At 40.1% G+C, this 27,860-nt stretch overlaps 1 protein-coding gene across 2 annotated transcripts in view; it reads left to right on the top strand.

Annotated features, from left to right (window-relative positions):
- Window positions 1–27,860, top strand: part of ttn.2 (titin, tandem duplicate 2) — a 413,561-nt gene that overhangs the window by 39,451 nt on the left and 346,250 nt on the right. For both annotated transcript variants that reach the window (XM_070875791.1, XM_070875789.1), the window contains exons 22-38: window positions 2,242–2,410; window positions 2,508–4,201; window positions 4,287–4,568; window positions 6,070–6,336; window positions 6,517–6,789; window positions 6,906–7,169; window positions 7,267–7,527; window positions 9,731–9,991; window positions 12,913–13,176; window positions 13,693–13,953; window positions 14,090–14,350; window positions 14,522–14,782; window positions 14,895–15,036; window positions 15,139–15,307; window positions 15,456–15,687; window positions 16,546–16,830; window positions 17,268–17,393. In XM_070875791.1, the coding sequence (XP_070731892.1) occupies window positions 2,242–2,410; window positions 2,508–4,201; window positions 4,287–4,568; window positions 6,070–6,336; window positions 6,517–6,789; window positions 6,906–7,169; window positions 7,267–7,527; window positions 9,731–9,991; window positions 12,913–13,176; window positions 13,693–13,953; window positions 14,090–14,350; window positions 14,522–14,782; window positions 14,895–15,036; window positions 15,139–15,307; window positions 15,456–15,687; window positions 16,546–16,830; window positions 17,268–17,393 (5,472 nt within the window). The remainder of the gene's footprint in view (window positions 1–2,241; window positions 2,411–2,507; window positions 4,202–4,286; window positions 4,569–6,069; window positions 6,337–6,516; window positions 6,790–6,905; window positions 7,170–7,266; window positions 7,528–9,730; window positions 9,992–12,912; window positions 13,177–13,692; window positions 13,954–14,089; window positions 14,351–14,521; window positions 14,783–14,894; window positions 15,037–15,138; window positions 15,308–15,455; window positions 15,688–16,545; window positions 16,831–17,267; window positions 17,394–27,860) is intronic.

The raw sequence follows: 27,860 nt of genomic DNA, 5'->3' as shown, positions 1-27,860 counted from the left end.
AGGTGGGGGGGGTTGGAGGATCGGCAGGGCAGGGGGAATTGGCTGGGGATCGGGAGGGGGGGGGTGGCATGGTGGGGTAGGGGTGGGCAGCCAGAGCATCAGAGGGGGGGGGGAGAATGGATCAAGGCCGGCCACTGAATGATTGTGGCCGGCCTCAGCATCATCAGTGGGCTGGGTTGGGAAACCTCAACGTGGCTTGGGTGAGTCAGTAACCTGGAGAGGTTGCTCAGAGGCCTCGTGACGGGTTCTCTGATTGCGGGGGTGGGTTAGGAAGGGACCCTGGATCCAGGAGGTAGGTATAAAGCCACTTACCTCAGGAATGCAGCAGTCCCCGCCTCAGTTTAACTGTCAGGTTTCACAAATTGTGTAAAGCCCGTCCACCTGCAGTTAAATTCAAAATGGAGGTGAGAAAAGAGGCTACCAGCCTCATTGTAATATTTAAATTGATGTACCACCCCCTGGGAGCGGGTTGGTCATCCACTTCCGTCCTGCTTCTGCTAAAACCGGAAGTGGGCGAGTTGGAGACGGGATCAGTTTGGGAATTCCATTTTTAACAATTTAATTGCCCCTATGCTCCAAACCCACCCATTCTTGTGTTGAAGGATGTTAGCGTTAGTGTTTTCTCAGAAGAATCACTCAACACTCAGAGTCGGTTCCAACGCCTGGTGGCCTTTATTACGCTCAGCGGGGAGGAAAACTCAGGACCGTATCCAGGTTTCTCTCCACAGAACAAAGGGTTACATGCACCTTTATATGTTTCACAACAGTTACAAACAGTTTACTACAGCTACACAGCCCATCACGGCTGGACACAAGCCAATCACAATGATTATAGATTACATATAGGTTCTTTTAACCCAATAGAATTCCCCTAGTGTCCCGGGAACCATATGTTCGGTTATTGTCAGCTTGGGCTGATCGATGGCTTTATTACGGGAGATAGGTTCTCTCCCTAGTTCTTTCATCTGGGAGAAATAATTGGTTTATAACCTTGTTTACAGGAGATGGTTTCCCTCTTATCTTTCTTCCTGGGGAATTAATTGGTTTATGACCTTGTTCACAGGAGATGGTTTCCTTCTTATCTCTTTCTTCCCGCATCCCAAGCATTCCTATAGTGGGCCTCACAGGGTTATTGCTCGGTCATTGACTGTTCAACAGTTCACAGCTTGACTACCTGATTTCCCATCATGCCTGGGCAGCCATTTTATGTGTGTGTCCATTTTAAGCTTATGTGAGTTTTAAATATCCAGCATGTGCCTAATGCCTAGTTATATATGGGTTTCTACTCTCTGCAACAAAGGAGCATTGCAGTAGATGAAAATCAGTCTTTTAAGGTTGAACCTAGTGGTAGATCAGGGCCACCCAGATTTAAAAAAATGTTAACATTTTGACAAACTTTCCCTTCCAATGCTCATTTGTAGCATGCAATGAGTGACTGAAATACAGCCCAGGTGGTTCAACTGCAGTATGGGAGCAGACTTTATTACAATAATAAACATGGCTTTGCTGAGCCTTGTGCCACTTTGCCTGCAAGTTCCATGTGCACTAGACACTAGCTGGCTGTATGGATGGGAACATAGGAACAGGAGTAGACCATTTAGTCCTTCAAGTCTTTTCCACCATTCAATGGCTGATCTGTGACCTAACTCCATATACTCACCTTTGCCCCATATCCCTTAATAACTTTGGTTAACAAGGCTATGTGGATGGAATGTGAAGTAAGCCTCAGACCTCCACAATAAATCATACTGTGAGCCAACACATGACACATGTCAGAACAACAGATGCTGGCCATTGCTTTATCAAGCCTATATTGCAATATGTTTATAAGCAAAAAAGAACATAATTTCTTTTTTTAAGTACTGTTCTTTTTTATTCACTTTTGAGGCTTGCCCTATTGTTTAGCTGAAAGAGTGGGTAATGATCTGCTTCCAGGTTTTTTACAGTGTCTCTTGAGTTAATGATTAATACATGCGCAAGAGTGAGCCAACATGAATAACGTGGATTTTTCCACCTTCTGCGGAAGCATGTTGACTGCAATTTATGCTTTCCCCAATGGCATAGCAACATTGGGAACCCACAATATCAAACCGCAGCCTACCTCTCTATCATACAATGTATTGCTCAACCATGCCACTCAAATTGCTAAACTTCATTTTTAAGTGCACTTAGTGTACATATGTTATTGTGTATGCATATTTTTGAACAGCAATATTTTAAAAATGGTTATTTTCTTTACAGCTAAAGAACATTTATTGAGACCACAGTTTGTGGAAAAATTGAAAAATGTCAGTGTTAAAGAGGGTGCCCCTGTTGCAATGGCGGTAAAAGCTGTTGGAAACCCAAACCCTGATATTGTATGGCTGAAAAATAGTGATATTATTGCCCAACACAAGTATCCTCACATTAAGTAAGTACATTACAATTTTTAGAAATGTTAGTGATTATATGTTCATGTACATTTGTAATATTTGTTGTATTGTAATTTCTACTTACTTATATTTTAGGATCGAAGGTATTAAGGGAGAAGGTGCACTTAAAATTGATTCTGCAGCAAGTTATGATGCTGCCTGGTATACTGCAACTGCCATCAATAAAGCAGGTCGTGACACAACAAGATGTAAAGTCAATGTTGAACTTGAATTTGCTGAACCTGAACCAGAAAGAAGGTTAATCATTCCAAAGGGAACATATAAAGCTAAGGAGATATCGGCTCCCGAGCTAGAACCCCTCCATCTACGTTATGGCCAGGAACAGTGGGAGGAAGGTGATTTATATGATAAGGAAAAACAACAGAAACCCCATTTCAAAAAGAAGACTAATTCTGTGAGGCTCAAATGTTTTGGACCAGCACACTTTGAATGCAGACTAACACCAATTGGTGACCCAACAATGGTTGTTGAGTGGTTGCATGATGGTAAGCCTCTTGCTGCAGCCAATAGACTTCGCATGGTCAATGAATTTGGATATTGTAGCCTTGACTTTGAAATAGCATATCCCCGGGACAGTGGTATCATCACCTGTAGAGCCACAAACAAATATGGTGCTGATCAGACATCAGCTACTCTCATTGTAAAAGACGAAAAGAGTCTTGTTGAAGAATCTCAGCTACCTGAAGGCAGAAGGGGAATGCAGCGAATTGAAGAACTTGAAAGAATAGCTCATGAAGGTGCACTTACAGGTCTTTCAGAAGAGTTGATAAAAGAGAAGACAAAGCCTGAAATAGTTTTGTTCCCAGAGCCAGCAAGAGTGCTGGAAGGTGAAATAGCACGCTATCGGTGTCGTGTCATAGGCTATCCTCAACCAAAGGTCAACTGGTATCTTAATGGGCAACTTATTCGCAAGAGCAAACGGTTTAGACTACGATATGATGGTATCTATTACCTGGAAATTGTTGACTGCAAATCATATGATTCAGGTAATGTCAAAGTTACTGCAGAAAACCCTGAGGGGGTTGTGGAACACATAGTGAAGCTGGAAATAACAGAAAGAGAAGATTTTAGGTCTATCTTGCGACGAGCCCCAGAACAGAAAGTTGAGACTGGCCCATCTGAACCAGCCAAGCCATTCTTTGAAGTCATTAAGGTAGAAAAACCAACAGATGCTGCAAACAAAGAAGTAGTGAAGCTTAAAAAGGCTGAAAGAATTGTTCATGAAAAACTAACAGAGGAGACTGAAGAACTACGTAGCAAGTTTAAACGTAGAAAGGAAGAAGGTTATTATGAAGCTATTACAGCAGTTGAACTCAAATCACGTCGAAAGGATGAAGCTTATGAAGATATGCTCAGAAAAAGAAAGGAAGAACTTCTCCATTGGACCAAACAACTAACTGAGGAGGAGAAGAAGCTACTTCCTCCTGAAGGCACTGTCACCATTCCAACCTTTAAACCAGATAAGATTCAGTTCTCACCAAGTATGGAGGCCCCCAAAATTTTGGAGCGTATTCAGAGTCAGACAGTGGCTCGTGGAGATGAGAGTCATTTCCGTGTTAGAGTGGTGGGCAAGCCGGACCCTGAATGCCAATGGTTTAAGAATGGTGTAAAGCTTGAAAAAACTGAACGAATCTACTGGTACTGGCCTGAAGACAATGTTTGTGAACTTGTGATCAGAGAGGTTGTGCCTGAAGATTCTGCCAGTATAATGGTGAAAGCTATCAATGTTGTTGGAGAAATCTCAAGCCACGCTTTCCTGCTTGTACAAGGTATATAACTTTGTACTAAATGTTAGATTCATTTTTTAATTAATTTGTCACCTGGCATTTACAGGTTTTTTTCATTGTTTTGCAGCCAAGCAAGTGATTATATTTTCTGAGGAGTTGCATGATGTCAATGCAAAAGAAAAAGACACCATGGCAACTTTTGAATGTGAATTGTCAGAACCATTTATAAAAGTACAGTGGTTTAAGAATGATGTGCAGATTTTCTCTGGCGACAAATACCGAATGCATTCTGACCGGAAAGTTCATTTCATGTCTGTATTGACAATTAGTATGAATGATATTGCAGACTATACTTGTGCTCTTGTTGAAGATTCTTCTATAAAATCAACAGCTAAACTTATTGTTGAAGGTAAGAAAAATGCTTGGGTAGCAATTCAATAAGATAATTACTGTATTACAATAGACAGCATAAAAGTGTAATTGAGATTAGAGTTAATTATTTAGTGCAACGGTTAATGTACCACTATTTAAATATTACTTTGTTCTGATTGATTATCAACACTTTTCACCATAGTATCTATAGAGTTTTATTAAGTTACAAAATAAAAAATAATAAGACCAATGATGGAAATTCCATATTTAATGTGCATAAACAGTACATTTTTCTGAGAATTGTTCTGTTGTCTGCTTCTGGAGAAAGCTTTGATGATTGTTTTACTAGTATTTGAAAAGACTCCTATCCGAAACACAACAGCAGATTCCACATGTACACTGACGATACCCAGCTCTTCCTCACCACCACCTCTCTTGACCTCTCCATTGCATATGATTTTTCAGACTGCTGTCCAGTATTCAGTATTGAATGAGCAGTAGTGTCCTCCAATTAAATATGGGGAAGACTGAAGCCATTGTCTTTGATCCCACCACAAGTTCTGTTCCCTAGCCACCGATTCCATCCCCCCTTCATGCCACAGTCTGAGCCTGAACCAGACTGTTCACAATCTCAGCATCCTATTTGACCCTGAGCTGAACCTCTGACCCCATAATCACTTCCATCATCAAGATCACCTACTTCCACCTCCATAATAATGCACTTCTCCGCCCCTGCCTCAGACTCTGCTGCTGAAATCTATATCCAGACTCAGCCAGTCCAATACTCTCCTAGCCAGCCACCCAACTTCCAACCTGTGTAAACTTGAGCCTATCCAAAACTCTGCTGCCCGTATCTTAACTCACACCAAGTCCCATTTTCCCATATTCCTAGTCCAGCAACACCTCAACTATGACATTTTCATCCTAGTATTCAAATCGCTCCATGTCCTCCATGACCACGCCCCTTCCTATCTCTGTTACCTCCGAGAATTCTGCATTTCTCCAATTCTGGCCACTTATGCATTCCTTATTTCCTTCGTCCCACCATTGGTGGCCGTGCCTTCAGCTGTCTAGACCCCAAGCATTGGAATTCCCTCCCGAACCCATTCTTCCTCTCTACCTCTTTGTCCTCCTTTAAGATGCTCCTTAAAACCTACTTCTTTGGTTACCTGTCCTAATATCTCTTTATGTAACTTGGTGTCAACTTTTGCCTGATAACCTCCCTGTGAAGCGTTTTGGGACATTTTACTATGTTAAAGGTGCTATATAAATGCATGTTGTTGTTGTTGTTGTTGACTTATGGGTAAGTTCACTGATCCCACATTCTCTGCAGTGAGCCCCATTCAAAAGGATAATGGGTTGGAGAATTTATGCCAGTGTTGTAGCCCAGCTCTGACCCATGATCCTTCAAGCATAGCTTCCTATTATGAGTGCTGGATTGATAAATTTACTTTTTATTTTGCATTATGTGAGTCAATTTATGAAATATTGCAATGATGTGGTGGCTTAAAGTTCAGCATTTTTTTCTGTGCAAATAGGGGTTGTTCTTGAATTCACTCAAGAGCTTGCAGACTTAGAAGTACCGGAGTTATTCTCAGGTGAATTAGAATGTGCCATTTCAAGTGAGGATGCTGAAGGAAAATGGTACAAAGGAGATATAGAGATCCATTCTAGCAGCAAGTACTACATTTCCTTTCGTCGTGGTCGTCACACACTGACAGTTAAAGATGTTGTCAAGGAAGACCAGGGTAGATACAGTTTTGTTGTTCATGACAAAAAGACAAGTTGCAATCTGAAGATGAAACGTAAGTTAATTTTGCATGTAAAACGGCACTAATTAACTCATCTTGTATTTTCTAATATATATTTTAAATGAATATAACATTTGGTTTGAAAATAAAAAACAATAGTTGTGCCTATGAATTCAACAGATTTGGAGACACTGTGAGGGGTTTATTGACTAACGTCATCTTTGTTATTTGTAGCACGCACTGTGACAATCCTTCAGGGTCTCGGAGACCAGACTGTTTGTGAAGGCGATATTGCCCAATTTGAAGTAAAATTCTCTCAAGAAAATGTTGAAGGTGTCTGGAAGAAGGATGGCCAAGAAATCCAGGCTAGTGAACGTGTTCACATTGTTATAGACAAAACATCACATATGTTGCTGATTGAGGATGCAACTAAAGAGGATGCTGGCAAATATTCATTTCTTGCCACTGATTTTGATCTCTTAACATCTGGACGTTTAACTGTACAGTGTAAGTGTTCATTTTAAAAATATTTTTAACATTTCAACTTTATAGCCTTTCATGCAGTTGTAAGGAATATCCAGGCTTTTTTGAAAAATGACGGCCACATTTTATTTACTTTCCAGCTATCGATATTGTGATCCCTCTTAAAGATATTGCAACTGTTGAGGGAACAAAGGCAGTTTTAGAGTGCAAAGTCTCAGTTGCACATGTTACTTCCGTGAAATGGTACTTCAATGACCAACCAATTCAATTTGGTGACAGGATACAGAATGTTGCAAAAGGGGCTAAACAGCGTTTGGTAATCAGCAGGTCATTTGCCTCAGATGAAGGATGCTACAAACTTGTCATTGGCAAAACTGAAACAAGCTGTAACCTAACAATTGAAAGTATGTGCCCAATTATTATGAACTTGTTTAAGGAATTTGTATTTTTGTTTGCTGAGCATTTGGTTTCTGAAGCTTAGTTGTGTATCTTTTCTTATAGGAATTCAAATAATTAGAGGACTTAAAAATGTAACGTGCACAGAGACTCAGAATATTACTTTTGAAGCAGAGTTGTCTCATACTGGGATTGATGTAGCATGGGTATTTAGGAACAAAGAGCTCAAAACAGGTACCAAATACAAGCTGCAAGCAAAGGGCAAAATTTACAGATTGACTGTACTGAACATAATGAAAGATGAAGAAGGAGAATATACATTTATGGCTGGTGAAAAGACATCAAAAGCAAACCTTACAGTTTCAGGTATGAAGAAATTAAATTATATGTTGATTAAATAATATAGAATCCAGTAGTTTTTTCTATTTGTTTACAGTAAAAATCATGAAATCTCTTTAAAAATAAATTTCAAGCTCATATTTAATTAAATGTTGTGCATTCTCCATTTCATCACTATTATTTTAAAAATGGTCTGAGTGCGCATATGCACTAAGCGTCACAGTCACATTTCATGTGCCTATGGTATTTGGTGATACATGTTTTGATTCATTGAAATAAAAAAAAGCAAATCACAACTCCGTAATTATGAGAATTAAGCAAAATCTATCCATCAAAACAATAAACTAAATCACAAGATGTTTTTTAAAAAACATTCATTTGTTATTTTTCTTTCTCACAAACTCAAATAGCCAGCACTCAAAATAAAGCTTCTAACATAAAAACATTAAAAATTATATATTTCACAATTGTATGCTCAACCTTAACTTAACAATTGTGTTTGGTTCCTTTCAATATCATCATTAATCCTTTTCTTTAGATATCTCAGCTCCTCTTGAGAATCCTGTACTGTAGTTTCTTTCTCTGTCCACAATGAGAGCATGTCTGCCTTCCTTCTGGCAAACATGCATTCCCTTGATTGATTACACTTTCAATTTTCCGCATATATCTCTAAATTCTTACTTTTTATCGTTTAAAAATGTTATTCTTTTCACTTTATCGATTTCCATCTGGCTTCCATTTCCACTATTGGTCTCACCATTTGACAAGGGTGAGCACACACTCAGCCCGCAGCATTCTCTGCCTTCACTGTGTCAGCCGTGGCTCAGTGGGTTGCACTCTCATCTGAGTCAAAAGGTTTTGAGTTCAAGTCCCACTCCAGAGACTTGTGCACAAAAATCTAGTCTGACACTCCAGTGCAGTACTGAGGGAATGCTGCACTGTCAGAGGTGCCATCTTTCGGATGAGATGTCAAACCGAGGCCTCGTCTGCTCTCTCAGGTGGATGTAAAAGATCCCATAGCACTATTTTGAAGAGCGGGGGTTTATCCCCGGTATCCTGGATAATATTTATTCAACATCACAAAAATAGATTATCTGGTCATTATCACATTGCTGTTTGTGGGAGCTTGATGTGCGCACATTGGCTGCCGTGTTTCCTACATTACAACAGTGACTACATTTAAAAGTATTTAATTTGCTGTAAAGTGCTTTGGGACATGCTGAGGTTGTGAAAGGAGCTATATAAAGGAAAGTCTGTCATTCTTTCTTTTCTCCCTGACCTAGCCATATATCATTCCCATAATGGAAGAGCTGAAGTGCCAACAAACTCACTTACAAAATCTAGACACCCACTCTCTTAATCTAACTACCCATTTCCCACATTCCCCCTCAGTGCTCTCCCCACTTTCTCCTGACCTAAAGTAATCAAGTCCATGACTTTTTAAAATTAATTTGCAGCTGATATTGAAGTACATTGCACACTCCTTTCACCACCTTCTTTCCTCAAATTCTGAAATGCAAACAGCTTGCAACCCCTGAAATCACCTTTTGTATTGCATCCTTTTTTTATTCTTTTAAATACTCCTACCACTGTTTTGTTACTTCTTGAGCACCCAATTATGTCTTGCATATAATCCTACTTGTTCCTCCTTTCCTATCTCTCCTTCTCTGAACAATTGACATTATATATTCCTCTCAAGTTTGAACTTCTATTTTACACAACATAAAACAACACATTTAGCCTTCAATAAGCTTTACACCAGACTATAATCTTACCCTTAGAAAATAAAACAAATTCATCTAATAACAACACAATATCTGTTGCATCTTTAATAAGTCAATTCTGGAAAGGGGCAATTTCCCACGGGGCAATTTCAGGAAGGGGTCGCTGCTGGTCAGTGCAGGGTTGGCACGTGCACAAAGCAGCGGGAAAACAGGCGGAGCGGTCCCCTACACTGCTCCAAACGTAAAGGAGGGCAATTTTCAAAATGGCGGCCCCACCATGGCAACTCGGCGGCCAGTCTGCACCGACCCGTGGCCGCAACTTTCCTTATAGAAAGGGGCAATTTCGGCCCATCATCTTCTATTCAGGATCAGAGACACCATTTATTAAAATTTATAACAAGACACGATCGCATTAGTGTTTGTGCATACATATATAGTTAAGTGTTAGGAGTTGGTGTTTGGTTTTCTTTGTTTTGCTTCATTCCAGTATTTTTGTACACCTATAGGTGGTGCCATCAGCAAACCTCTTAAGGACCAAACTGTGGCTGAATCACAGCAAGCTATCTTTGAATGTGAAGTTGCCAATGCACTCTCTGAGGGAAAATGGTTGAAGGATGGCAAATCAATATACTTCACTAATTTTATCCAAAGTGAAGTAGATGGAGCTACTCGGCGTCTCATAATTGAGATCACTAAATCAGAAGATGCAGCTGAATACTCATATCAAGTTGCAACCTCCGTGACATCTGCTAAGCTGAAGGTTGAAGGTCAGTATCTGTATCACAAACAAAAAACAAAATATGTTTAGACACATAGCTGAAGAATAGAGATCGTGACCATTCGTGTTTCATTTATAATTAATAAATTACAATAAATAGAAATTATAAAATGCATATTATTTAGCTTTTGATAAAAAAACATTTTTTTCCTTTGACTGCTGTTATACGAACAAAAATACTTTAAAAAAAATTGAGCTGAATTTTAGATAAATTTGAAAAGGAAATCTTTAGTGGCCTAGAAATTTGGCTCCATAGTGCCCGATTTGAGTCTAAAATGGCATCCGCGCCATGCGAGCTCAATTCTTGTGCGGTCCGCACCGGATGCCATTTTGGAAAGGGCCAAACAAAAGGTGTTGTTTTACGTCTGAAGTAGGTGTTAGGCCATTAACACATTCAAATATGGGGCATAACACCTGCTTCTGCTCCCTCTTGCAAATTTGGTTTGCGTCTGAGGCAGCCTGCACTGATCCCCCCCGGGAAAACCAACGCTAAACAGCACGGAATTTAAAAAAGGTAAGTACTTCCCATTATCACCACTGTTCCTGGTCCTGACATTTCTCATCTCCCTCCCGACTCCGACCTCTCGGCACCCCTCCCCCAATCTCTCCCATGACTCTGGCCCCAACCTCCTAGCCATCCCTCCTGCTCGACAGCAATGCTGACCCTCCAACAATATTGCTGGCCTTCCCGATTTTCCTCCGACCCTGGTCCTGACCTCCAAGAGCTCCACGACATCAGGTCCATCACCCCCCCCCCCCCCCAACAGTACTGCAGCCTCCCCTCGATCTTCTTACCCAACTCACAACAGCCCTCCGATCCCCCCTGACAGCAATGCCAACACCCCAACAATACTGCAGGCCACCTCCCGATCTTCTTACCTGACCCCCGACAACCCTCTGATCACGCCTCTGAGGCCCACCCGTTCCTCCTCCAGAATACGCTATGCAACCCAATCATTTAGCTGGAAATTGGAGCTTCATCTGGCGTGGGCTTCTACCGTAGTGCCATCTACATAAAAATGAGGTCCGAGGACAAAAACCGATGCTCCACCGACCTCCACATTTGAGCACTCTGCGGGTAAGGTGCCCAAAAATGGAGATTACCAAATTTCTCGGCTAGTGTGTTTCAAAGAAATAACACATTGAGGAATTATGATGTTATGAACTGAGTATTTATTTTTATCTGCCTTAGAACATTCTTAAAAATGAGTTATTCTGTACATTTTATTACCAGCTTCCACTGATTATTTTCTGTATTCATGTCGGTAGGATGTCCTTCATTGTAGAATAATAGGGGGAGAAATGTGCATAGTTTGTGCCTCCCATTAGCGCCCTCGGGGGGGGGGGCGGCGGTTGCTAATGGGGCGCAAACGATTTCTCGCCCAGTGGGGGGGGGCCGCTACTGGCTCCCGCAAAATTGTGCGGGAGTTGGCGGAGGTGCAAAACGCTTCGCGGCGGAAATTGGGCAGCGCCCTGTCAGGCCACCACGGGCAATGTCAGTGCCAGCCTCACGGGTCGTAAACCGGGCCTCACTCTGCTCGAGGGGCGAACAGTAAAGGGGAGGTGCACGGCAACATTTATTTTGCACGACTGACCTATCGTTGTATATTTGTATATTTCGCAGGGTCCGTGCAGTCCGGCACACTGCTTCTGTGCCTAGACTGCAGCCACGGCACCCCGCATCCTCGGTGGAAGAGTGGAGGCCCCTCGCCCCACTGCAGAGCTCGCAGGGTGCCCTTCCCTTTAACGGAAGGGGAAGGTCCAGTGCTCGTATCTGCGCTACGTGGAGAGGTCGCGTAGCGTTGGAAAATTCACATGCTTACTGCCCTGGTCCTGCACCAGAGAGGAAGTGGAGTGCCCAACATTGCACTCCACCCAATTTCACGGCCGGGCCTCAGTTACTGTACCCAAATGGGGCGTTACTGAATTTTGACCCCTTAGTGTCTCCCATGATTGAATTACATAATTTGACAAAAGATGATACTGGATTTTGTTACACATTAAAAAAAGAGAGTATCCTAACATTTATATATTACACAGAGGAAGAGAGAGTACATCAACAGTTGAATATCCAGTTAGTTCTGTGAGAAAATCTAATAATTTGGAAATATGTTGTAAACTATTTCCTTATGAGTAAATGTATTGGGTATCCTTTACACCCATTTTGCAAAACTTTTATTTTTATGAAAATTACTCTCAAAATAGTTCTATAATAGAATACATTAGGGAAAAGTGTATTACTTTAATTTGAATGAGTTTTGTATAATCTTGGATCTTTCGCATGTTGAAAAACTGAGCAAAATGAATGGCGCCGCGCACCTCCCCTTTACTGTTCCCTGAGGAATAGGTATGAACTAGTTTCATAAAATAAAATGTTGTTACTTTTTAATGATAATTACTGGACGAATAGTGGTAGTTTAATATTCTCCATTATATTATGTGAAGCAGTTCGCTCCAGAGTTGATTGGAAATCTCTTAATATTGAAAATTTTAATTCATTGGATTATTTTAGTCTTAAGAAAAACTTCTTTCAGGAGTAATTATGGCATTAATATAAATACTTAGCCCCATTACTCTACACCAAGGTGAAAAATGAGAAATTTGACATCAAATAGTACATGCAACGAAATGACAATCTTGCTCCATAAGTTGTGTGCAATGTGCCTGAGTATGACAATATTGTTCTAAAACACCTGAATAATAATCTATGGCACAGCATGAGGGAGTAACCAGGCAGATTTGGCGATGAATCAATTATACAGTACCACTTTATCTTGCAAAAGAGTTCAGTACTGCTGACAAGTAGTACTCGCCCCTTCTTTCAGGTAATTGATGAGGTAGATAATGGGTCAATAGATAATTGAGGTTGCATTGTAAATAATTAATGTTTATAAAATTTTGTTCATAAAGCTGTCAAGATAAAGAAGACCCTGAAGAATCAGACTGTCACAGAAACCCAGGATGCAATCTTTACCTTGGAACTTACACACGCTGATGTGACCGGTGCCCAGTGGATTAAAAATGGGGAAGTACTTGCATCAAATGACAAGTATGAGATTGCCGTAGATGGAATTGTACACACTCTTAAAATTAAGGACTGTACAGTTCCAGATGAATCTGTGTACAGTTTCAATCTTGGCAAAGTGTCAGCCAATGCCAGACTTCACGTGGAAGGTAAGTAGCGAAATTTGTACTTTTTATTGCTTAACAATACAATTTATTAAAAAAGTAATTACTGTCGATTATAATTTCTTATACAATTCTGAAACTGTTTAACCATTCTTTTATTATGAATTTTAAATATTTTTATAGGAACACTGTGCAGACTTGCAGAGTTGCCAAACAAGTATAAATATATTATTTTGGCATACAGGATGACCTATTGACATAGCTTAATATAATTTGAGTATCAGCTCAACGCTTAACATAATGTGAAGGCCTGAATAAATTATTGTGTAAATAAATGGATTAGAAATAATATATTAAAAAAGAATAATATATTACATTATGCATGAATTAATTATTTTGTTTATATTTGTTAACTATAACTTAAATGGCACATCATTTTTATTTAAATTGTGTAGCTATTAAAATTAAAATGCATTTATATCTTTTATCTCTGTTGTGTCATCTAAAATGTTTATTTGAATGGGCAGAACTTAAAACAATGCTTTGATTTTACGTTATTAGTTATCAAAGTAATTAAGAAACCAAAGGATATCACTGCCATGGAAAATGCCACTGCTACTTTTGAACTGAGTGTGTCACATGACAATGTGCCAGTAAAATGGATGTTCAACAATGTGGAACTTAAGACAAGTAACAAGTGCAAAGTAATTTCAGAAAGGAAAGTTCACAAACTAGTATTGGAGGATATCACCCCAGCACAAGTTGGCGAGTATTCAGCCATCATCGGACATCTTGAATGCAAAGCAAAACTTTATGTGGAATGTGAGTGCATAATTATATAGTCTGTTAGTGATAATACATCACAAAACAGCAATTTAAATATAAAAGCAAAAATTCCAACATCCCAAAAGAAATGACCTATTTTCTAGATTCTAATTTTTTATTTTTATTTGTTAAGCTGTACACATCACCAAGACTATGAAGAACATTGACATTCCAGAGACAAAAACTGCAACCTTTCAGTGTGACGTGTCACATTTCAATGTCCCAGCCACATGGTTGAAAAATGGTGTGGAAATAGAAATGAGTGACAAGTTCAAAATAGTTGTGCAAGGCAAACTCCATCAGCTGATTATAATGAACACAAGCCATGAGGACTCCGCAGAGTATACCTTCATCTGTGGAAATGACAAAGTGTCTGCTACTCTGACAGTAAAACGTAAGACTTCCTCATTCATATACACACTACACCCACTGTTTTAAGTTAAACATTACTGGTGAAAACATTAGGTCGGTTATAAAACTAAATACAAAACATTTAATATTGATTATAATATACACACTGACGGTCATGTTACTCTGCAGCTAAACTATGGTTTTCTTTATTTAGCAATTTTAATAACATCTATGCTAAAGGACATGAATGCACAAGAGAAAGATACAATTACCTTTGAAGTCACAGTGAATTATGAAGGTATTACTTACAAATGGCTCAAGAATGGTAAAGAAATCAAATCAACTGAAAGAACCCAAGTAAAGACCAAGCGATCAACACACACACTTTCAATTCGAAATATTCACTTTGGTGATGCAGCAGAGTACAGTTTTGTTGCTGGATCAGCAGCATCTGCAGCAACTTTATATGTGGATGGTAATAACTGAAATCATTTGTTTGTGCTTATGTTTTGGTAACATACTTAACTTTAAACTTGCATGTTTAACATACTCTCTACAGTGTATAATCAACATATTTCCTCCTACAGCTCGGCGCATTGAATTTAGGAAACACATTAAAGATATCAAAATCACAGAGAAGAAGAAAGCCATCTTTGAATGCGAAGTTTCAGAACCTAACATTACAATACAGTGGCTGAAGGATGATGAGGAGATACAGCTCTCTGACAGGTCAGTATCTGATCTACACAACATTTGAAAAATGTAGTTTTATGTGCTGAATATGTTACAAAAAGCTAAATATACAATTTCACTTAAATTGCTTTTTTGCAGAATTAAGATTCATGATGAAAAATTTATCCATCGTCTCACCATTCCTGTTACAAAAATGGCTGATGCTGGCCAGTATGCAGCAGTAGCAGGTGGAAATATTTCCACTGCTAATTTGTACGTGGAAGCGCGACACATTTTGATTTCAAAACCTGTTCAAACAGATATTCAGGTATAATGTATTCCCTTTTTTTATTTAGAAAAAATAACTTTTACAGTTATCAAACAGCATAGCAATTGAAAACACAACAGAACAAAGAACAATTTATTTTACACTTTCCATACATTATTTTAACAAAAGAATAATTTTCTGTAATTAGATCATTGAGAAAAAGCGAGCCACAGTTGAATTTGAAGTCAATGAAGATGATGTTGAGGCTCAGTGGCTCAAGGATGGAATTGAGATCAACTTTCAGGTTGAAGAAAGATACAGATATATAATCCAAAGACGGGTGCATCGCATGACCATTACTGAAACAAGAGTTTCTGATTCTGGAGAATACACCTTTGTTGCTGGAAAGAATCGAAGTTCTGTGACACTTTATGTTAATGGTATGTACACGAGCAATAGCAACTACTTGCTATAGCACCATTAAAATAGAAAAAGCAGTGCATAATCAGACAAAAATGGACGCTGAGCCAAAGAAGAATATATTAGGAGAGTTGAGCAAAAGCTTTGTCAAAGACATGGGCTTTAAATTTGGTCTAAAAGGAGCAGAAAGAAGTGGAGAGGCTTAGCGATTTAGGAAGAACATTCCAGAATTTGGTGCTGAGGCGACTGAAGGTACAAACATTGATGATGGGGTAAATGGAGGGGACGATGCAAGGATACACAAGAGGCCAGAGTCTGAGGAATGCTTGGGGTTGGGGGCAGGGGTGGACAGGTTACAGAGATGGGGTGAATGAAATAAATTAAATAAGAGAATGAGAATTTTAAATTTGAGATTTTGAGCATAGAACTGATGAGTGAGCGGGACTTGTTGTGAGATAGGCTACAGGCAGCAGAGGTTTGGATGAGTTGAAGTTTATGGACAGTGGAGAATGGGAGGCCAATCAGGAGAGCATAGGAATAGTTGAGTTTGGTGGTGACAAAGGCATAGATGAGAGCTTCAGCAGCAGATGGACTGAATCAGGGGCCGAGGCGTGCAATATTATGGAAATGGAAGTAAGTGGTGTTTGTAATGGTGAGGACATGGGATTGCAAGCTCAGTTTCTGGTTGAACAGGATACTGAGGTTGTAAACAGTCTGAGGGCATGGTAGGATAAAGGAGTGAACAATCTGGTTTAACTTAAGACAATGGCGGGGTGGGGAGTGTAATCAGTGGTAAGGATATGGAATTGTGACATGTGTATTACTAATGTTTAACTGGAAAGTTAAAGTTTTGGTCTTCCTTTCTGTTTCTATTTTAGTTTCTGAGCCACCATCTTTTCTGACGGAGCTGGAACCTTGTGCTGTGAAAGCGGGAGAACCTGCTCGATTCTGTGGTGTAATAGCTGGCACACCAAAATTAGAAATATCTTGGTACAAAGACGGCCAAAAGCTTTCCTCAGGATTTAAACGCAAGTTACTTCATGATGAGAATCAGTACACTTTGTTACTGATTGAAGCATTCCCTGAAGATGCAGGCACCTACACTTGTGAAGCAAGGAATGAAGCTGGGGTAGCTGTTAGTGGTGCTTCACTTGACGTTGAAGGTACAACTGATGGAATTGTTTATTTGCATGTTAAGTGCTCTGATATATGGAATATCCTTATGCTAGATACTGCCTGCTCTTAGTTAAATACAGATGGGTGAGGTGAAATTAGTGATAGCAAATCGTCAGCCCGAAGTCAATGAAAAAGAAAATCGGGGATAGTGTAAAATTGGCTGCCTTTCATTATTACTTATTTTGTTCTATCGCAGAAGATTAATTTCATCCCTGGGAATTTTCTTTAAATAACAGTTAGCTTTAAGTTATGCACAATTTTACATCGTGATGAACATCAATCATCTGTTAAAATATTTTGTTAAACTCACGCCATATATGTTAGTGCACACATGGATTTACTTTTACTTCATATCATTTTCAAATGACCAATCTGATAAACTAAGATTTGTAAAACATTTATTTATATCATTTATTATTTACAGTTCCAGAAGTTGTCTCTCCTGAGGTAGAGGTATCTGTTGATCCACCTACCATCATAAGTCCAATACAGAACACTTCTACCACTGAAGGAAAATCTGCTCAATTTCAGTGCCGTGTTACTGGAACAGGTATGTTCCATGTTTATATTTTAGCTTCACTTTTTCTTTTATTTTAGTTTTCTCCTTCTGTCCCTGAAGAGTTTTGCTGGAGTAGGGTTCCAAAGGTACTGACACCATTCTTATAATGTATGAACCAGGCTACTTCATGATAGAGCTTCATCCTGTGCTCACCTGATATCTATTCAACAGCGCTATCTAACAGAGGTCACTGGTTAGTGATCAAGAGTGGGAACCATGGATGTTTTTTCCCTCCCCAGCCTGGAAGACAGAGACTGATTGTAGCCTCACAACTGCTGCTCCAGAACAATATCCACTGGATCAGTTCCAATGGGTTGAAGGGTAGCTAATGTAACCCCACTTTTTAAAAAAGGAGGGAGAGAGAAAACAGGGAACTATAGACCAGTTAGTCTGACATCAGTGGTGGGGAAAATGCTGGAATCAATTATTAAAGATGTTATAGCAGCGCTTTTGGAAAGCAGTGACAGGATCGGTCCAAGTCAACATGGATTTATGAAAGGGAAATCATGCTTGACAAATCTTCTAGAATTTTTTGAGGATATAACTTGTAGAGTGAATAAGGGAGAACCAGTGGATGTGATGTATTTGTACTTTCAAAAAGCTTTTGACAAGGTCCTACACAAGAGATTAGTATGCAAAATTAAAGCACATGAGATTGGGTAATGTATTGACGTGGATAGAGAACTGGTTGGCAGACAGGAAGCAGAGAGTCGGAATAAATGGTCCTTTTCAGAATTGCAGGCAATGACTAGTGGGATACCGCAAGGTTCAGTGCTGGGACCTCAGCTATTTACAATATATATTAATGATTTAGACGAAGGAATTGAATGTAATATCTCCAAGTTTGCAGATGACACTAAGCTGGGTGGCGGTGTGAGCTGTGAGGATGATGCTAAGAGGCTGTAGGGTGACTTGGACAGATTAGGTGAGTGGGCAAATGCATGGCAGATGCAGTATAATGTAGATAAGTGTGAGGTTATCCACTTTGGTGGCAAAAACAGGAAAATAGATTATTAGCTGATTGATGACAGATTAGGAAAAGAGGAGGTGCAATGAGACCTGGGTGTCATGGTACATCATGGTACATGCCAGTTCATTGGATATATTCAAGAGAGAGTTAGATATGGCCCTTATGGCTAAAGGGATCAAGGGGTATGGGGAGAAAGCAGGAAAGGGGAACTGAGGTGAATGATCAGCCATGATCTTATTGAATGGTAGTGCAGGCTTGAAGGGCCAAATGGCATACTCCTGCACCTATTTTCTATGTTTCTATCAGTCATTGAAAGTAGGCATGCAGGTACAGCAGACAGTTAAGAAAGCAAATGGCATGTTGGCCTTTATAGCGAGAGGATTTGAGTATAAGAACAGGGAGGTCTTGCTGCAGTTATACAGGGCTTTGATGAGACCACATCTTGAGTATTGTGTGCAGTTTTGGTCTCTTAATCTGAGGAAGGACATTCTTGCTATTGAGAGAGTGCAGCGAACGTTCACCAGACTGATTCCCGGGATGGCAGGACTGACATATGAAGAAAGATTGGATCGACTGGGCTTATATTCACTGGAATTTAGAAGAATGAGAGGGGATCTCATAGAAGCATATAAATTTCTGACGGGATTGGACAGGTTAGATGCAGGAAGAATGTTCCCGATGTTGGGGAAGTCCAGAACCAGGGGTCACAGTCTTAAGGATAAGGGGTAAGCTATATAGGACCGAGATGAGGAGAAACTTTTTCATCCAGAGAATTGTGAATCCATGGAATTCTCTACCACAGAAAGTTGTTGGTCCAGTTTGTTGGATATATTCAAAAGGGAGTTAGATGTAGCCCTTACGGCTAAAGTGATCCGGGGGAATGGAGAGAAGGCAGGAGTGGGGTACTAAGTTGCATGATCAACCATGATCATATTGAATGGTGGTGCAGGCTCGAAGGGCCAAATGGTCTACTCCTGCACCTATTTTCTATGTTTCTGTTTCCAATAATTGAACCTTCTTGTCAGTATAGCTTAGTGTTACATTGGCAACATCTTTACCCACTGTATTATTGGAGAGCATTAGCTTTACTAATGACCAAAATAAAGTTTGTTGTAGGAAGTATGTTGTCTTTTTTAAACTACTGATTAACCTCCCATTGCATTGTTCATGTGAATTGAAGGATATGTTGAGTTAGCAGGTGAACATACTAATTACCAACAATAAATCAATCTCCAGTTCCCAACAGAGCAAGAGGTGTATCTCATCAGTAAAATGGTTACTTCACTTTCTGCTTCACCTTGCTCCTTCCTCTTCCTTTCTCTCTCTGTAAACTCTCCTTCTCTCTCCCTATCGTTCACTCTATTCACCCAAATTGGGTATCTGTCACTCTTCTTATCCCGCACTCATCAGGCTTCTTCTGTCTTTTTTCTCCAGCCTTCTCTTTAGTAGGCTAGTTGTGATTGTAACTTGCTCTACTCTCCTTTCACAAGATGGTCTCCCCCATTCCTTCCCCTTCCTCCAACAGTGTATGTCAGCACAATCTGCTCTCCCCGTTTTCTGTGTTGTAGCATTTCTAAAATACTGAAAGTCAAGAGTTCCTTATTTCGAAATGGAGTCCTGCTCATGTTCATATTGAGCTGTCATTGGTTATAAGAACATAAGAACATAAGAACATAAGAATTAGGAACAGGAGTAGGCCATCTAGCCCCTCGAGCCTGCTCCGCCATTCAACAAGATCATGGCTGATCTGGCCGTGGACTCAGCTCCACTTACCCGCCCGCTCCCCATAACCCTTAATTCCCTTATTGGTTAAAAATCTATCTATCTGTGACTTGAATACATTTAATGAGCTAGCCTCAACTGCTTCCTTGGGCAGAGAATTCCACAGATTCACAACCCTCTGGGAGAAGAAATTCCTTCTCAACTCGGTTTTAAATTGGCTCCCCCATATTTTGAGGCTGTGCTCCCTAGTTCTAGTCTCCCCTACCATTGGAAGCAACCTCTCTGCCTCTATCTTGTCTATCCCTTTCATTATTTTAAATGTTTCTATAAGATCACCCCTCATCCTTCTGAACTCCAACGAGTAAAGACCCAGTCTACTCAATCTATCATCATAAGGTAACCCCCTCATCTCCTGGATCAGCCTAGTGAATCGTCTCTGTGCCCCCTTCAAAGCTAGTATATCCTTCCTTAAGTAAGGTGACCAAAACTGCACGCAGTACTCCAGGTGCGGCCTCACCAATACCCTATACAGTTGCAGAAGGTCCTCCCTGCTTTTGTACTCGATCCCTTTCGCAATGAAGGCCAACATTCCATTCGGCTTCCTGATTACCTGTTGCACGTGCAAACTAACTTTTTGGGATTCATGCACAAGGACCCCCAGGTCCCTCTGCACCGCAGCATGTTGTAATTTCTCCCCATTCAAATAATATTCCCTTTTAATGTTTTTTTTCCCAAGGTGGATGACCTCACACTTTCCGACATTGTATTCCATCTGCCAAACATTAGCCCATTCACTTAATCTATCTAAATCTCTTTGCAGCCTCTCTGTGTTCTCTACACAACCCACTTTCCCACTAATCTTTGTGTCATCTGCAAATTTTGTTACACTACACTCTGCCCCCTCTTCCAGGTCATCTATGTATATTGTAAACAGTTGTGGTCCCAGCACCGATCCCTGTGGCACACCACTAACCACCGATTTCCAACCTGAAAAGGACCCATTTATCCCGACTCTCTGCTTTCTGTTCGCCAGCCAATTCTCTATCCATGCTAATACATTTCCACTGACTCCGCATACCTTTATCTTCTGCAGTAACCTTTTGTGTGGCACCTTATCGAATGCCTTTTGGAAATCTAAATACACCACATCCATCGTTACACCTCTATCCACCATGCTCGTTATATCCTCAAAGAATTCCAGTAAATTAGTTAAACATGATTTCCCCTTCATGAATCCATGCTGCGTCTGCTTGATTGCACTATTCCTATCTAGATGTCCCGCTATTTCTTCCTTAATGATAGTTTCAAGCATTTTCCCCACTACAGATGTTAAACTAACCGGCCTATAGTTACCTGCCTTTTGTCTGCCCCCTTTTTTTAAACAGAGGCGTTACATTAGCTGCTTTCCAATCCGCTGGTACCTCCCCAGAGTCCAGAGAATTTTTGTAGATTATAACGAATGCATCTGCTATAACTTCCGCCATCTCTTTTAATACCCTGGGATGCATTTCATCAGGACCAGGGGACTTGTCTACCTTGAGTCCCATTAGCCTGTCCAGCACTACCCCCCTAGTGATAGTGATTGTCTCAAGGTCCTCCCTTCCCACATTCCTGTGACCAGCAATTTCTGGCATGGTTTCTGTGTCTTCCACTGTAAAGACCGAAGCAAAATAATTGTTGAAGGTCTCAGCCATTTCCACATTTCCCATTATTAAATCCCCCTTCTCATCTTCTAAGGGACCAACATTTACTTTAGTCACTCTTTTCCGTTTTATATATCTGTAAAAGCTTTTACTATCCGTTTTTATGTTTTGCGCAAGTTTACCTTCGTAATCTATCTTTCTTTTCTTTATTGCTTTCTTAGTCATTCTTTGCCGTCGTTTAAAATTTTCCCAATCTTCTATTTTCCCACTAACCTTGGCCACCTTATACGCATGGGTTTTTAATTTGATACTCTCCTTTATTTCCTTGGTTATCCACGGCTGGTTATCCCTTCTCTTGCCGCCCTTCTTTTTCACTGGAATATATTTTTGTTGAGCACTATGAAAGAGCTCCTTAAAAGTCCTCCATTGTTCCTCAATTGTGCCACCGTTTAGTCTGTGTTTCCAGTCTACTTTAGCCAACTCTGCTCTCATCCCACTGTAGTCCCCTTTGTTTAAGCATAGTATGCTCGTTTGAGACACTACTTCCTCACCCTCAATCTGTATTACAATTTCAACCATACTGTGATCACTCATTCCGAGAGGATCTTTTACTTGGAGATCGTTTATTATTCCTGTCTCATTACACAGGACCAGATCTAAGATAGCTTGCTCCCTTGTAGGTTCTGTAACATACTGTTCTAAGAAATAATCCCGTATGCATTCTATGAATTCCTCCTCAAGGCTACCTCGTGTGATTTGATTTGACCAATCGATATGTAGGTTAAAATCCCCCATGATTACTGCCATTCCTTTTTCACATGCCTCCATTATTCCCTTGATTATTGCCCGCCCCACCGTGAAGTTATTATTTGGGGGCCTATAAACTCCGCCCACCAGTGACTTTTTCCCCTTACTATCTTTAATCTCCACCCACAATGATTCAACATTTTGTTCATTAGAGCCAATGTCATCTCTCACAACTGCCCTGATATCATCCTTTATTAACGGAGCTACCCCACCTCCTTCCCTTCTTGTCTATCTTTCCGAATCGTCAGATACCCCTGTATGTTTAATTCCCAGTCTTGGCCACCCTGCAACCACGTTTCTGTAATGGCCACCAAATCATACCCATTTGTAATGATTTGTGCCGTCAACTCATTTACTTTATTTCGAATGCTGCGTGCGTTTAGGTAGAGTGTTTTAATACTAGTTTTTAAACCATGATTTTTAGTTTTGACCCCTCCTGCAGCCCCTTTACATTCAGTGGCCCCTTTTGTTTTTTCCCTTGGGTTTCTCTGTCCTCCACTTTTACTCATCTCCTTTCTGTTTTTTGCTTTTGTCTCCTTTTTGTTTCCCTCTGTCTCCCTGCATTGGTTCCCATCCCCCTGCCATATTAGTTTAACTCCTCCCCAACAGCACTAGCAAACACTCCCCCTCGGACATTGGTTCAGGTCCTGCCTAGGTGCAGATCGTCCGGTTTGAAGAAATAAATATCTTATTTTCTGGATGTGTTAAAGGCCCAGCTTGACAGTGCCTCTTGAAAATTGTAACCAAGGATGGGGGTAAAATTCAGCTTCAGCAGGGGTGCAAAACAGGTGGTAGGAGTTCAATCAAGAAAGGCCAGAGGAAATCACAATGAACAACTTGCCTTCTATAACTGGCAATACCCTTTTCAATAAGGAACATGTTAAGTGTCGTATTAAAAAGCTATAGCAAATCCATAGGTATATTTGTTCCAGATGGTGATGATTCTCTGTGAATATAAATACCTCCTGGTATCTAACCTAATTATTTGCCTGGTGATTGTGTATTCATGACCTCTAAGCTGACTATTTCTATCCATCTCAAATAACTCATTCAATCAGTCTGAATCTATCCATTCATTATTTTTTTAAAGCTCTAAGTTAGCATTTCTCAAAAGGAAATAGAACTAATTCTTGGAACCTGTCCTGTTAACTAAGAACCCTCAGGTATCGACATGATAACCTTTCTCTGCACTAGCTCCAGTGTCATAATATCCTTCACTTTTTGGAGGGACCAAAACTGAATACTATGGGGGAAAATTGCGGTCGGAGGCTTCCTTTGGACGAACGCCACTGACCCAAAATTTTTTAACGAAAATACCTGGTGGTCACAGAGGCGCCCACGATTCCGGTCAGAGGCCTTCATTCAATGTGCAGCATATGGGAAGATGATTTCCCTGTACGTATGGAAATGCTGGAGTTACATGGGCCTGGACTACCAATCACTAGGTAGTATTCTCATTGATAAAAATGGGATCTCCGTTTGTACGAGGTCCCATTACTATCAGTGAGAAAACCCTCCTAAAACAAGAAACAGCATAATAAATCAAAATAACACCTCACATATTTAAAATTAATTAAAATTAAATGTAATTAGATGTTTTAGGAAAAAAAATTGGGGGAATTTTTTTTAATGTGTTTTAATTGTGTTGAAAATAAATTTACCTTAATGGACAGGGTTTTAATATATAAATGACTGTTTAAATTTAATTTTTATATGTTTTAAAACTCTTATGCTGGTAAAAGTAAGCTATGTGTCTGCCTTTACCAGGCGTAAAGGTTTGAAGGACATTCGCTGGGCATGAGTTAGGTAAATAGCCCAATCTCTCTTGCTCGAATGTCCTTCCTTCAAGAGAAATCTTGACAGATCAGAAAAGCACTTCGTCTGGATCCGGCGAGGCTGGAATTTTTGGCTAAATAAGACTGATATTCCTCTCCAGTCTGGGAACAAGAAGTGTGCTGTATCAAGACCATGATCTCAGCACTCAATCTTCCTGTTAGGCCTGATTTAAATATCGTAGGTGGCACCGGATGTACACGGGGAGATGGAGGGCTCTTACAGCCTAGCTTGGAGGGAGCTGGTAAGAAGGTGGCACCATTGTGCCAAGCTGTGGATGGAGGAACAAGGAAAGAAATTCCAAAGCTCTCTAGATTCAGGAGTTGTGCCTTTGATTGGAGAAATGCAAATATCATTTCATTATTTAAGAAGGGAGGGAGGGAGAAAACAATAACTACACACCCATCCGTTGTGAAGTTACTTGAATCTATCATCAGAAATAAAATGACTGAGCACTTAGACAATTATGAGCTGATCAGGAGAGTCAGCATGGATTTAGACTAGTTGAATTTTTTGAAGAGGTAAGTTTTGGGTAGGGAGTGTCTATGGACGTTTTCTGTATGGACTTCCAGAAGGCTTTTGATAAGGTTTCACCCAAGAGATTATTAGTAAAAATAAAAGCATATGAAATTGGAGGTAACCTTGTAACATGAGTTGGTAATTGGTTGGGAGGTAGGAGACAGAACATAAGAACATAAGAAATAGGAGTAGGAGTAAGCCATTTTGCCCCTCTAGTTATAACCACTATTTATAGCCAGCCAACCCTAAAATGATCCGTTTATACCTAATTTCTGTTTTCTGTCTGTTAACCAATCCTCAATCTATGCTAGTATATTACCCCCAATCCCATGAGCCCTAATTTTATTTAATAACCTCTTGTGTGGCACCTTATCGAATGCCGTCTGAAAATCTAAATACATCACATCCACTGGTTCTCCCTTATCTATTATGCCAATTACAACCTCAAAAAACTCTAAAAGATTTGTCAAACATGATTTCCTTTTCATAATTCCGTGTTGACTCTGCCCAATCTTGTTATTATTTTCTAAGTGCCCTGTTACCACCTCCTTAATAATAGATTCTAGCATTTTTCCGATGACTGATGTCAGGCTAACTGATCTGTAGTTCCCTGTTTTCTCTCTCCCTCCTTTCTTAAATAGTGGGGTAACATTTGCTACCTTCCATTCCACGGGAACCATTCTAGAATCTATGGAATTTTGCAAGGTGACTATTTCTAGAGCCACCTCTTTCAAAACTCTCGGATGTAGGCCATCAGGTCCAGAGTATTTATAAGCTTTCAGTCCCGTTAATTTCTCCAGTATTATTTTTTTATTAATACTAACTTCTTTCAGTTCCTCATTCTCGCTAGACCCTTGGTTCTCCACTATTTCCAGTTTTTTGCATCTTCTTCCATTTCCTTATTCCCCATTATAATCTCTCTTGTCTCAGCCCATAATGGACCAACATTTACTTTCGTTAATCTTTTCCTTTTTACATACCTATAGAAGTTTTTACGGTCTGTTTTTTTGTCTGTCACTAGTTTACTCTCATATTCTATTTTCCCTTTCTTTATCAATTTCTTCGTCTTCTTTTGCTGAATTCTAAAATCCTCCCAATCCTCAGGCTTACTACTCTTTTTGGCAACATTATAAGCTGCTTCCTTTGATCTAATACTATTTTTAACATCTCTTGTTAGCCACGGTTGGACCACTTTTCCTCTGGGGTTTGTGTGCTTTAAAGGAATGTATATTTGTTAGAAATTATGTATTCTTTAAATGCTATCCATTGCTTATCTACCATCATACCTTTTAATGTAGTTTCCCAATCTACCTTAGGCAACTTGCCCCTCGTATCTATGTAGTTTGCTTTGTTTAGATTTAAGTCCCTAGTTTTGGATTTAACTAAATCACTTTCAAACTCAATATAAAATTCTATCATATTATGGTCACACTTTCCTAAAGGCCCCTTTACTTCAAGCTTATTATTTAACCTTTTCTCATTGCACAATACTAGGTCTAAAATAGCCTGTTTCCTAGTTCGTTCTTCAACATACTGATCTAGAAAACTATCTTGTATACATTCCATGAATTCATCCTCGACACTATTACTTCAAATTTGGTTTGCTCAATGTGTATGTAGATTAAAGTCCCCCATGATTGCTGTATTACCCTTATTACATGCATTTCTAATTTCCTGATTTATATTCTGCCCTACATTACAACTACTGTTTGGGGACCTATGAACAACTCCCACCAATGTTTTCTGCCCCTTGCTGTTTCTTAGCTCCCCTCAAACTGATTCTACTTTTTGTTTTCGGAGCTAAGATCCTATCTCTCTACTGTCTTTATCCAATCCTTTATTATCAGGATTAGCCCTCTTCCTTTTCCATTTTGGATATCTCTTCTAAAAGATAAGTAACCTGGAATATTTAGTTCCCAACTGTGGCCACTTTGCAACCACGTCTCAGTAATGGCTATTAGATCAAATCTATTAATTTCTATCTGCACTATTAATTCAGCTATTTTGTTGCAAATGCTTCGCCCATTCAGATATAGACGTGGAAACTAGAAAATAGGTGCAGGAGTAGGCCATTTGGCCCTGCGAGCCTGCACCACCATTCAATATGATCATAGCTGATCATGCAACTTCAGTACCCCACGCCTGCCTTCTCTCCATACCCCCTGATCACTTTAGCAGGGAGGGCCACATCTAACTCCCTTTTGAATATATCCAACAAACTGAACTCAACAGCTTTCTGTGGTAGAGAATTCCATAGGTTCACAATTCTCTGGGTGAAAAAGTTTCTCCTCATTGCAGTCCTATATGGCTTGCCCCTTATCCTTAACCTGTGACCCCTGGTTCTGGACTTCCTCAACATCGGGAACATTCTTCCTGCATCTAACCTGTCCAATCCAGTCAGAATTTTATATGCTTCTATGAGATCCCCTCTCATTCTTCTAAATTCCAATGCATATAAGCCTAGTCAATCCAGTCTTTCTTCATATGTCAGTCCTGCCATCCCGGGAATCAGTCTGGTGAACCTTCACTGCACTCCCTCAATAGCAAGAATGTCCTTCCTCAGATTAGGAGACCAAAACTGCACACAATGCTCAAGGTGTGGTCTCACCAAGGCCCTGTACAACTGCAGCAAGACCTCCCTGTTCCTATACTCAAATCCTCTCGCTATGAAGGCCAACATGCCATTTGCTTTCTGAACTGCCTGCTGTACCTGCATGCCTACTTTCAATAACTGATGTACCATGACACCCAGGTCTCATTGCATCTCCCGTTTTATTAATCTGTCACCATTCAGATAATAATCTGTCTTCCTGTTTTTGCCACCAATGTGGATAACCTCACACTTATCCATATTATATTGCATCTGCCATGCATTTGCCCACTCACTTAACCTGTGCAAGTCACCCTACAGCCTCTTAGCATCCTCCTCACAGCTCACACTGCCACCCAGCTTAGTGTCATCTG

Source organism: Pristiophorus japonicus, chromosome 3, assembly GCF_044704955.1.
Source record: "Pristiophorus japonicus isolate sPriJap1 chromosome 3, sPriJap1.hap1, whole genome shotgun sequence".
Classification (NCBI taxonomy): Eukaryota; Metazoa; Chordata; class Chondrichthyes; family Pristiophoridae; genus Pristiophorus; species Pristiophorus japonicus.
The sequence above is the reverse complement of the archived record's forward strand: the minus strand, read 5'-3'. Positions and strand labels throughout refer to the sequence as shown.